The sequence below is a fragment of the Lynx canadensis genome, chromosome C2 (genome assembly GCF_007474595.2).
Source record: "Lynx canadensis isolate LIC74 chromosome C2, mLynCan4.pri.v2, whole genome shotgun sequence".
In the NCBI taxonomy this organism is placed as follows: domain Eukaryota; kingdom Metazoa; phylum Chordata; class Mammalia; order Carnivora; family Felidae; genus Lynx; species Lynx canadensis.
The window spans coordinates 60,832,990-60,845,448 of NC_044311.2; the positions used below are offsets into that span (position 1 = coordinate 60,832,990).

General features: G+C 39.2%; 1 protein-coding gene across 3 annotated transcripts in view; it reads right to left on the reverse strand.

Annotated features, from left to right (window-relative positions):
• Window positions 1-12,459, reverse strand: part of WDR49 (WD repeat domain 49) — a 142,410-nt gene that overhangs the window by 90,018 nt on the left and 39,933 nt on the right. For all 3 annotated transcript variants that reach the window (XM_030328718.1, XM_030328717.1, XM_030328716.1), the window contains 2 exons: window positions 8,419-8,586; window positions 5,611-5,759 (listed from right to left, as the gene is read on the reverse strand). In XM_030328718.1, the coding sequence (XP_030184578.1) occupies window positions 5,611-5,759; window positions 8,419-8,586 (317 nt within the window). The remainder of the gene's footprint in view (window positions 1-5,610; window positions 5,760-8,418; window positions 8,587-12,459) is intronic.

The following is a 12,459-nucleotide window of genomic DNA, read 5'->3' on the forward strand; positions in this document are numbered from 1 at the left end:
GAGAGAGGGAGACACAGAATCTGAAGCAGGCTCCAGGCTCTGAGCTGTCAGCACAGAGCCCGACGTGGGGCTCGAACTTACGGACCGTGAGATCATGACCTGAGCCGAAGTCGGATGCTTAACCGACTGAGCCACCCTGGCGCCCCTTTACCTGTGTAGTTTAAACAAAATGAAAATGGCTTTGTTTCTGGATGAACAGAGGGAAGTTGAGGAGGAAGAGTACGCAGAAGGAAAAGGAAGACAAGCAGGTTAAGATATAATCATAACACAAAGTCTCACTTTGTATTTTTCTTATCAACTTTGGGTCTACAATGTAGAAATCAGGGTCTGAAAAAAATCAGAACCTTAAACAAACATTCCTAAAATTTTTATGGAATCACAAAAGACCCTGAATAATTACAGCAGTCTTGAAAAAGAAAAAGAAAGCTGGAGGCATCACAATTCCAAACGTCAAGCTATGTTATGAAGTTGCAATCATGAAAACGGTATGGTACTGGCACAAAAACAGACACATAGATCAATGGAACAGAAAACCCAGAAGTGGACCCAACTTCCGGCCAACTACATGGTCAACTAATCTTTGACAAAGCAGAAAAGAATATCCATTAACAAAGACACTCTCTTCAACAAATGGTGTTGGAAAAACTGGACAGCAACATGCAGAAGAATGAAATTTTCTTATACCATACACAAAAATAAATTCAAAATGGATGAAAGACCAATATGTGACACAGGAAACCATCAATAGCCTAGAGAACACAGGCAGCAACCTCTTTGACGTTGGCCTGAGCAACTTCTTACCAGACACATCTCTGGAGGCAAGGGAAACAAAAGCACAACTGAGCTATTGGGACTTCATCCAGATAAGGAACAAAGGAAATAGTAAAGGTAACAATCAACAAAACTAAAAGGCAGCCTGTGGAATGGGAGAAGATATTTGCAAATTACATCTCTGATAAAGGGTTGGAATCAAAGATCTGTAAAGAACTTATCAAACTCAACACCCCTCCAAAAAAATCCAGTGAAGAAATGGGCAGAAGACATGAGTAGACATTTTTTCCAAAGAAGACATCCAGATAGCTAACAAACACATGAAAAGATACTCAACATCACTCACCATCAGGGAATGACAATTCAAAACTACAATAAGCTACCACCTCACACCTGTCAGAATGGCTAAAGGTTACAACACAAGAAACAACCAGTGTCGATGAGGATGTGGAGAAAGGGGAACCGTCTTATACTATTGGGAATGCAATGCAAACTGGTGCAGCCGCTGTGAAAAACAGTATGAGTTTCCTCAAGAAGTTAAAAATAGAACTATACTATGAACCAGCAATTGCATTAGTATACTAGGTATTTACCCAAAGTATACAAAAATACTGATTTGAAGGGGCACATGCACCCTAATGTTTACAGCAGCATTATCAGGAATAGCCAAATTATGGAAAGAGCCAATGTGCCCATCAACTGATGAATGGATAAAGAAGATGTGGTATATAGATACAATGGACTATTACTCAACCATCAAAAAGAATGAAATCTTGCCATTTACAGTGATGTGGATGGAGCTAGAGGGTATTATGATAAGCAAAGTAAGTCAGTCAGAGAAAGACAAATACCATATGATTTCGCTCATATGTTGAATTTAGAAAAACAAAACAGATGAACATAGGGGAAGTGGGGGGGGGGAGAGAAGAAAGCAAGCCATAAGAGAGTCTTAGCTATTGAGAACAAACTGAGGGTTGATAGAGGGGAGGTGGGTGGAGGATGGGCTAAATGGGTGATGGGTATTAAGGAGGGCACTTGTTCTGTTATGCACTGGCTGTTTTAAGTGATGAATCACTAAATTCTACTCCTGAAGCCAATATTACACTATATGTAACTAGAATTTAAATAAAAATTTGAAGAAAAAACAAGAAAAATCACAACCTTAAATGAAGGATTACGTTCCAAAGTGATATGATTCTGATGGGCAAATCAGGTGAAGAGCCTAGAAGAGTTAGGAGCAATAGAAGAGGCTAATCAGGCTCACGGGTTGCAATGCTGGCCTCCAGCAGAGAGATCTCTGCTAGGCTTTGAAAATCCCTTTACTCCCCATGGTAATTCCTCCTCCAAATCCCCAAGTTACTGACCCCCAGCAGGGTGCTGTCATTAGTGAAGTTTAGGAGTCTAAAGCAAAATGCAAATGGACTATTATTTAGTATGGTACCAAATTTACCAAATTCTATAGGGATAAATTTATTTAATCATCACTGGAAAATGGTACTACAGCAGTCTTCAAAAAAAAAAAAAAAAAAAAAAAAAACCCACCGCCTGAAGTCTCAGATCATTTTTGGAAGAAATTATTTAGATCTAAATTGCTTTGGTCTGAAAGTCTCTAACTCATTGACAAAAGTATGATTCATTCAAAGGCTCTTTGAAAAAAAGAGATGTTGTCTTTCATTTGCCCTGTTCCTTTACCCTAGTCCCATAAAACATCCAAAAGAATTGTATAGCAATGAAGCAAAGGCTTAACCAGGTAGTAGAAAGCCCTGTTGTTTGTTATAAAGACGTAAAGACTAAGATTACTATGCCTTTATCAAAGTGAAATGGATTTAGACTAATGTAAAAGACAGCATGACAAGCTTTATTACAACGTAATGGTTTAGAAGTCAAAGCAAAAATAGAATGATAAAACAGCTTTGGGAGAGGCTAGGTAGTCTTAACATTGATGATACCTATACACAATCAATTGTGACTCTGACGACTTTTTTTTTTTTCACTCGCTTTTAAAGTTATAAAACCCTTTGTGCATTAAAACCGCAGTGGGTAACTGATGTCAGCCTTCTCTGGCTCTCAAATGATCTCAAGGAGAAACCAAAAACAAGAAGCAGAAAACCAGTTAAGCAGAAGCATGCAGGCAGTATTTTTGAACAATCATATATGATAGAAACACAATGCATTAAGATGACCTAAGGGGTCTTTCACACATCTGTGTGGAAATCAGTAAACCTTAATTTTTACAACCAAAGTCTGCCTTGCGACACGCAATTATACCTTGTAGAACTGCTTGTGAGCATGTATACCCTTCCCCTCGTTTTATATACAATCCCCTATAAATTGACAAACTTTGGGGGCGCCTGGGTGGCTCAGTCGGTTAAGCCTCGGACTTTGGCTCAGGTTATGACCTCGCGGTCTGGGGGTTCGAGCCCCGCATCGGGCTCTGTGCTGACTGCTCAGAGCCTGGAGCCTGTTTCAGATTCTGTGTCTCCCTCTCTCTCTGACCCTCCCCCACTCATGCTATGTCTCTCTGTGTCTCAAAAATAAATAAACGTTAAAAAAAATTAAAAAAAATAAATAAACGTTAAGAAAAAATTAAAATAATAATAAATAAATAAATAAATAAATAAATAAACAGACAGACAAACTTTGGAGCAGTTCTTCAGAACAACCTGAAATCCTGTCTCCCAGGGTAGAATCTTCAGTAAGACAAATAAAGTGTTTACTAACCCACTCTAAGATGGGCTTTTTTTTTCTTTCACTCAACACTTTCATGGAATTCTGTAATGATAAAATACTTGTTATTTGTTTCGTATTTATGTTTGATAAAGACTCATTCATTTAAGATGTATGGATGAGTTACTATGTGTTTGGCACAATTCAAAAAAGATATAATAGTCCTTAACCTCATCGATCCCATCGGCTAATTGATAGTTACACTATTTTATATGTCCCATTTAACATGTGTTTAAGTACATTAATATGTGCTATGCCCTGGGAAACAGAAAAAAACGAACTCAACAAATAACCTTTGTTCTTAAGGACTCAAAATCTAGGAAAAGATACATGTATAACCTTTGAGTACACAAAGCACATTACGTTCAATTCAGTAGTGGAAGTTATATCCAAGTGCTCAAAGATCTCAAAAAATAAAACAATTAAATGTGATGAGGACATCAATAACGTTTTCAGTCTGAGTTTTTTGGTACTCTAGATTCATAGTAACATGTCTTCCCTTCAAGGTGTCAACAAATAACCACAGAACAAACACTACAAGGTCCCAGACACTAGGGATACCAAGGATACAAGCCAAAAAGACACCGCCCCCTGCTTAAGGAAGCAAACTAACAGTTAATTTTGAAACAACAGGATACATGTTCCAATAAGAGACACACAGGTGCAACTGGAGTGTGGAGAAGCAAACAACGAAGTCTGTGGGAAAGACTCCAGAAAGTCTGAGGGTGAAAAGACGTTTGTCAATTGATCATCAAGGAGAGGGAACTAAAGGCAGAAGAAAGAGCACGCTGCAGAGCCCTGAGGCAGCAGGGTGGGAACAGCCAACTGGGATATGGCTGAAGCCTTAAATGAATGAAAGAGAAAAGCAGGAAATAAAGTGGGGCTGACAGACTGGGAGAGGGCTTTGTATGAAAGGTTAAGAATTCTGGAGTTGATATTTAGACGGAGGACTGGATAAAGTGCTAAAAAAGCTTTTTTTTTTTTTTTTTTTTTTTTTTACAAACCGCTTCATTAGCAGGATAAAGGGCAGACTGGAGTCAGATCATCGGGATGTAGGGAGAAATGTTAGGAAATCTTTGTTATATTTTGGGTAAAAGAAAATGAGAGTTTGAACTAAGAGCAGTGGCAGCAGAGAGGGAGAGGTGAGGCTGATAAACCTATTTGGATGGTAGAATCAACCAGAATTGGGAGAAGATTGACACAATAGGTATTATAGCAAAATATACAAATTTGGCAGGACTTGTGAGTGGGATGAGGCTAAGGAGTTGAAGATGAGTTTCTGTTTAGATTTTACATATACACGTATCACTTTAGAATAAAATAAAAAGTCAGATTCACTGAAAGTCTCAGGTGGGGCCTGTTCCCATAAGCCTATAGCCCTGCGCCCCTTCTTCTCTTCACAACCAAGTGTCTTGAAATCTATCACATGTTAACTGGATCTATAAATTAGGCATTATGTACAATGAAAGTTCGACAGAGAAACAAATAACAAGATTATTAGAGATTAAGAAATTTTCCTAAGGGGAGTATGGGTAGTAAATAATGTGGTCAGGATTCAACCTGGATGCCTGGTTCTGGTACCATGTTTTTGTCTGACATTTAAAAAATATCCCATCAACATCACCAAATGGAAATGGACTGATTTACACAATCGAAATGTACTTAATGAACTTGATAGTCTTCAGGTTAACTTAAATTTCTAATTTACCGAATTTCTTCATTATAAAAAAAATAACTAATTAGCTGTGCCTATTCCACATCTTACAATTACCAAGCAACATTTCCCCATCACTATTTTTTTTTTTCTATTGCATTAGTGAGAACTTTGGAAACTCTCCAGATGTGAGCTTCTGAGAGTGCAGCTATAAAGATTAAATCCACGAGTATATCATTTAGAAAAGTTTTTTAAGGAAATACTTTGTCTAGTTGCCCAGGACTATGCTTAAGTTACCATAAATATCTTTTCCTAATTTAGATTTCCAAAGACATAGTAGTTAGCCAGTATATTTTAAAAATCTACACCATCCCCCAGAGGAATTCAGGACCAAGGATAGATTTAGGGAGGAACCCAGGAGGCAGAAGTAAATACTTAGAATGTACGATATCGCTTACTTTATCTTTGGAGAAGCTGAAAAGTTGTTTTCTTGCAGCAAAGAATTGGACAGCTATTACACTGGCTGAGTGACCCCAGAGGACACCAACCGGTTTAGAGACAACATAGGGGTTCCAAAGGCAAACTTTATTGTTGATGCCAGCAGTTGCTAACCAGAATTAGAAAGAAAAAAAAAGTGCTTTTAGTACATGAATAACCCATAACATTTTCTTTTTGAAATGAGTGCATGTCGCACATCTGCAGGTTCTTAAATGCTTTCTGAGCACTAATGCACCCTGCCTGGAAGAAAGGAAGATCATGGCAAACTAACGGGCCTGAGTTCTATTACCGGAAATGGTGGAAATGGAAGGAGACGTGGGGAACGAGTATTCATGGGGCCACAGGACAAGAGAGTCCCGTTTAGGAGGCAGCCAATGGCCCAGCCAGGAGGCCACAAACTCCTGCTTCTCAGTCCTCATGCTTTCCTTCTACTGCTAGCACAGCCTAGGAATATACACCAAGTTACAGTTAGTTATCCCAGGAGTAAGAAAGAACTAAACCAATATTTAAAGTTTCCAAATTAATGAAAAAGATATAGAAACAAATTATTTCCACTGCCATATAAACAATTGAATATTTACAAGCACACAAACAGCAGAATTATATTTTTGACCTTCTCTATTGAGAGAACAAGATATTTTTGAACATGAATTGTTTTATTCAGGGAGGACATCAAGAGCATGCGGAACAGTGGTGTTTCTGGTCTGTAGAAACTCAGTAGAGCACTCTTTGTTTTTCTCTTCTTTCTCATCTCTTTGGGGATGACTGTAGAGCTGAACTTATTCACTGTTCTCTTTCCAGAACTATGCCGGGTACAAAGTAGTGACAGTGTGTAGGGTTGAAATAATCAATCGATGAATCAATGAAATAGTTGATATTTGCATCCTTCCAAACTCAATTCGCTAACCCAACCTTATCAGATAGATCTACAATTCTCTTTGAAAGGTGAATATTGGCATATTCCTGAGTTTCTATTCAAGGTATCTTTTTTTTTTTTTTTTTTTTTTTATTCAAGGTATCTTTTACTGTGATTGTCAGCCATGATTATTAGGGATTTTAGAGACTCAGCCTCCTAGCTGATACCAATACTCTTCATGTGAGTGATAATTGTTAAATGAGGGTTATTAATATGACCCATTCCAAAGGCCGTGTATGGCCATTCTCTACAACTACCCTATTAAGTTTTAGTGCCTCACTTTTTCATAGTGTTTGAACTAATGTATATACCATATGAAATTATCAGCTTTCAAAACATCACATATTTTAAATAGTTAGTGCCCGAAACTTTATAGCTTATTTCCTCAGCTAAAATATACTCTTTCACATCAAAAAAAGAACTCTCATTTTAAACTAAAACTAGGGTAATCTGAAAATGTTCAAAAAGCAGTGGGGGTTGCATTCTGAACAGTGAAAACCTTCTATATTTCATAGTTCTGGTGTAGGTGTGTTGTGGCTATAGAAGCAGCAGCAGCCATAGTAGTAGTAGTAGTTGTAGTCGTAGTAGTGGTAGTAGTAGTAATTGCAGTAGTGGCAGTAGTAGTGGTGGTGGTGGTAGTGGTAGTAGTTGTAGTAGTAGTAGTGGTAGTAGTGGTGGTGGTGGTGGTTGTAGTAGTGGTAGTAGTAGTAGTGTGGTGGTGGTGGTGGTAGTAGTGGCCATAGTAGTTGTAGTGGTGGTGGTTGTAGTAGTAGTAGTAGTAGTGGTAGTAGTAGTGGTGGTGGTGGTGGTAGTAGTAGTAGTGGCCGTAGTAGTTGTAGTGGTGGTGGTTGTAGTAGTAGTAGTAGTGGTGATGGTGGTAGTTGTGGTAGTAGTAGTAGTAGCAGTGGTGATAGTAGTAATAGTAGTAGTGGTAGTAGTAGTAGTGGTTGTAGTAGTGGTGATAGTACTAGTAGTAGCAGTGGTGGTGCTTGTAGTAGTAGTAGTGTGGTGGTGGTAGTAGTAATAGTAGTAGTGGTAGCTGTAGTAGCAGCAGTGGTGGTAGTGGTAGTAGTTGTAGTAGTGGTGGTGGTAGTGGTAGTAGTAGTAGTGGTGGTGGTGGTGGTGGTAGTAGTGGCCGTAGTAGTTGTAGTGGTGGTGGTTGTAGTAGTAGTGGTAGTAGTGTGGTAGTAGTAGTAGTGGTGGTGGTGGTGGTGGTAGTAGTGGCCATAGTAGTTGTAGTGGTGGTGGTTGTAGTAGTAGTAGTAGTGGTAGTAGTGTGGTAGTAGTAGTGGTGGTGGTGGTGGTGGTGGTAGTAGTGGCCGTAGTAGTTGTAGTGGTGGTGGTTGTAGTAGTAGTAGTAGTGTGGTGGTGGTAGTAATAATTGTAGTAGTGGTAGTAGTAGTGGTGGTGGTAGTAGTTGTGGTGGTAGTAGTAATAGTAGTAGTGGTAGCCGTAGTAGCAGCAGTGGTGGTGGTGGTGGTAGTAGTAGCAGCAGCCGCAACAGCAGCAGCAGGAGGTTGAGCATTTGGTGGTGTTAGAAAGATGGCAGAATAGCAGACACAGCACCAAAACCGTCTTCTTTCTCTGTATCATCTCACATCCCCTCCCAAATTCTAATAAAAACGCTAATTCAGGCATTGGGGCCCGTCCTCATATTTCCACCCCAATGTAGTTCATACATGCCGCACATCATAATGCATCATTATCAGACATTCTCAGGCAATAAAATGTGAGCTGTTCAACTTGGTCTCTCTGGCAATAAAGCAAGAAGGTGGAGAGGCCCCGTGCATACAAATACACATCCCAGACTATTTATGAGGCCCTCAGAGTTACCATGATTTATTTTACATACCAATTAAATTGAGCCGAGAGTGGTAATCAAAAGCATGAATGCCCTCGGCAACATTGAAGGATGTCATTTTAAGAGGCTTTTTTGATTTCTCTCTCCAAGCCAGCACCACAGTGTTTGTATTGTTGGTTGTACTGGAAATGATAGCATCTAAAGATGCACTGTAAGTAACTGATTAAAAAAAAAGAAATGGATCTTTAGTTGGTTTCTCACAAAACATGAGCAAAATTCAACAGTTTTAATACCTAAAGTCAAAAATTAAACCCAGGTTATGAGGACACAACCCAATACATAGAAAATACCTCATTAATGCCTCCCCGCTCCACTATAGAATTTACAGTGGGAAGTTACAGCAAAGTCTGCATTCTGACCTTTTACCCAATCTAAGGATACCTTGAAATTTTTTTTTTAAGTTGGCACACATGGCAGGAAACAACATAATCACAATAATCATACGGGATTCTGGAGTCTTAAGATGAGTGATTGGCCAGATTCCTGGGTTCTTCCTCTTGGATCTGAAGCAGGCAAACAGAAGCTTAGACACCCTCTGCTGCTCTCCAAGGTCCAAACCGTGCCCGAACCATGGTTCGTTTAAGTCATGACTGGACCTAGACAGGGCTCAACGTCTGGCACAAACACAGCCAGGGACTTGGGTAAAATGGCTGTTCCTATGTCCTCAGGGACACAGCACCAGATACCGTGGAACAAAATCCCATTCCCCAAGCAAGGATCTTGCTGCCTCTTGCCAGGAGGACCTGTCAGACTCCCAGGCTCCAAACAACAAATATCCTGTTCCTCCAGGAACAGTATTCTTATCTCCTCCTTGTTTCCTCTCCATCATTTTCTCTCACCTGTCTTTCCTTCAAAAAAGAAAAAAAGAGAGAGAAAGAAAAGAGAGAAGAAGGAAGGGAGAACAAAGGGATCAGTTCCTGGGGCGCCTGGGTGGCTCTGTCGGTTAAGCATGTGACTCTGGATTTCAGCTCAGGTCATGATTTCATGGTTCCTGAGATCAAGTGCCATTGAGGCTCTGTGCTGACAGCATGGAGACTGCTTGGGATTCTCTCTCTCCCTCTCTCTGCCCCTCACCCACTCGTGTGTGTGTGTGCGCGCGCGCGCACGTGTGCACGCATGGGCTTTCTCTCTTCAAATAAATAAGCATTACAAATTTAAAAAAAAGAAGTGATCAGCTTCTACAAAGGTGAACCTCACTAGGGAGCAATTAATGTCAGGACAATAAAGGTCCCTGAGCACCCGCTATACCACTGCTGCTTCTTTACAGGAAGTACCAACAGTCTAAGTTTGATGACATCTGTTCTCATTAGGAAGCAACCTCACTGAAAATATTCCTTTTGTTTACAGAAAATGCTAAGGGTTACTGTAACTTGACTCAGTGAAGCAATACTATCTGATCTAGAGTATATAACAAACGCTGTATCTTCAAATCCATGGAAATTTCACGATGTCATTATGGTACAATCAAAATAAAGTATTTCTGTGCAGAAGATTACTTTGTCTTGTGTTCCCACATTACATTGAACTATCATCTTCAGTTTTGAGGCTATAAAGAAAAAACATATAAACAAGTACGTTCTGCTCTGGTATTCGAAGGACTGCTTTTAGATTTGAATCTGCAGGCTACCAAGTGACATTTATGGGCCTGTAGTGTTACATATCGGAGGCTTAACAATTCACACTTTATTTCTAGACCAAGATATAACTTGTATCTGATTAGACTGTGGAATGCCAGAGCTCCTGAGAATGCCCAAGTAAAAGGTGAGGGTAAAGCCATTTCCTTAAAATCAAATTATCTGATAAATAAAAATGTTTTCCTCCCTTCTTGAAGACAGGAAAGGAAATGATAGGTTATGATGGAAAAGTTTTTAAAATATCAAGCTAGGGAATGGGGTGAGCTGATAAAATAAATGATTTGTTTTTAATATTCTCAGTGAGTTTCAAGATTGGTGGAGGAAAATACTTTTTAAATTACTTTTAGATGCTATTTTCAGGGGGAAAAAAAGACAACTTGATCATGTCTGTCCATTAAGATGTTCACTTTCCATGCTTCCGCTCTTTGCCACTTAGTCATAAAAAAGGCGTTAAGCGAACTGCCATTGATCCCTGTTCTGTTCTCGTGGGTGTACTGTCAGGATGACCCTGTGTAATGGCAATTAGTTAAGGTGAGGAAAGTGATCTGAAAATGGAATGTGATCCCTAAAAACCAAGTAAGTAATGCCATTAGGTGAAGTTGAAATAAGCTAGAATGAGGCCACCTGATATCCTCTGCCAACAGGTACAAGCTGTAGCAGAGTAGAAAATGGGGCCATTTCTAAGAACTCTTAACATTTTCCAAGCTTTTTTACTTTAGGAGTCATACGGCTTTAGGAAAACACCCTACCTTGAACTTTCTTTGATGATCTCTTGCTTGAGAGAGTTGGTTTTCAGTTGCATTTCTTATTTTGAAGTTTGAGTCCCTTTCTCTGAGACCACCACATGGCCGCCTATATTCTGACCAGCTACCATTGTAAGAAGGACAGAAAGAATCACCCTATTTCGTTTTTAAAACTCAAAATGCATCTAACTCAGTACTGATGGGCACATTAAAAAATAATAATGCAATTAATCTAATGACTTTTCAAAATGCTGATTGGACGCCCATGCCCATGATACAAATGGACTTAACGCCCAACACGCTGTTCAACAGGCTGCAGGAAGAGACCTCTTCAAACCTAGGCTACCAGCTCAAAGCTGATTTCGACAGCTTTAAACACAGTGAGAGAACTGATAGGAAGGACACGGTGTTCTAGCTAACTCAGGAAGGCACCCTCTTTTTGTCTGGACTGATTTAGATGCAGAGCAGTGGAACAAAGCACAACAAGAGACTAAATGTAGCCCTTATTCCAAACTTCATCTCTATCAATTATAAAGGCTTCCTAAGGAAATGTAGCCTGGTAGCTGTATTCTCAATTCTCTGGCACACCTCTATTAATTAGTGCAGCAATTAGTGATTTTGTTATCAGTCCAAACTGTTTTGTACCTTCTTCCAGCCATGGCCAAACAAAGGAGACAAAACACCTTTCAACGTAATAAAAAAAAAAAATCAATGCTTTTTTTTATTATTGGCAATTTAGTGCTCACTTTTTCAAAAGCTATACTGCCAGTCTATGGTTTCCAAGGTTTCCAATGATATTGTCTATAAGAGGAGACAATTACTTAGGACCAAAAAAGGAAAACTTCTCTCAGATTTAAGACATTTATGTCTTGCCCCTATTGCATAAAATCTCTGTACTTTACAAGCATTTTCAGAATGTAATTATTTTTCTATTAAAATGTGACACAGAACCACTCAGACAAGATGAAAATATTTCTCCTTCAAAGTTTTAAAATAGAAATCTGAACCTTATCATGAAGCAGTAAGTTAATACTCTTATGTCTGACTCTAAGTTTTTCCTTTGACATTTCAGTTTTATAAATATTTTATCCTTGGCTTCAATGAAACATTATTACCATACTTGCTCATCTATTTCTTTCTTTCCCCAATTGTATATTCTCTTCTCACACTAAGAATAAAATCAGCAAAAAATATTTCTTGAGGAGTTCTAACAGTATCGATTCATGTCGCTGGGGTAAAAAAAAAAAAAAAAAATTATATATCAAATGAAAGCAACTGTTGGTTGCTTGCTCCTGGCAGGTTAAGTCTTGTGGACCAGGGATCACTATTAGGCCCACTGTTCTATTTTTTATTCCTTCCTGCCCTCCTCTCCCTGCTTCATTATTTTAATATTTCTTTCCTTCTCCTCATACTGAAATAACTGAGCTGCAAATAAAAAAAGTTGTATTTAAACTTCTAATAGCTACTGCTAAATCTGGGAACAGGCATTCATTCATTGGTTAGGACTGAATTAGGTCCTTCTTTCACAGGTACTTTGGGCTTCAAATCTAAAATTTGAAATAAGAGGGGCTCCTGGGTGGCTCCGTCGGTTAAGCGTCCAACTTTGGCTCAGGTCATGATCTCGCAGTTTGTGAGTTCGAGCCCCGTGTCGGACT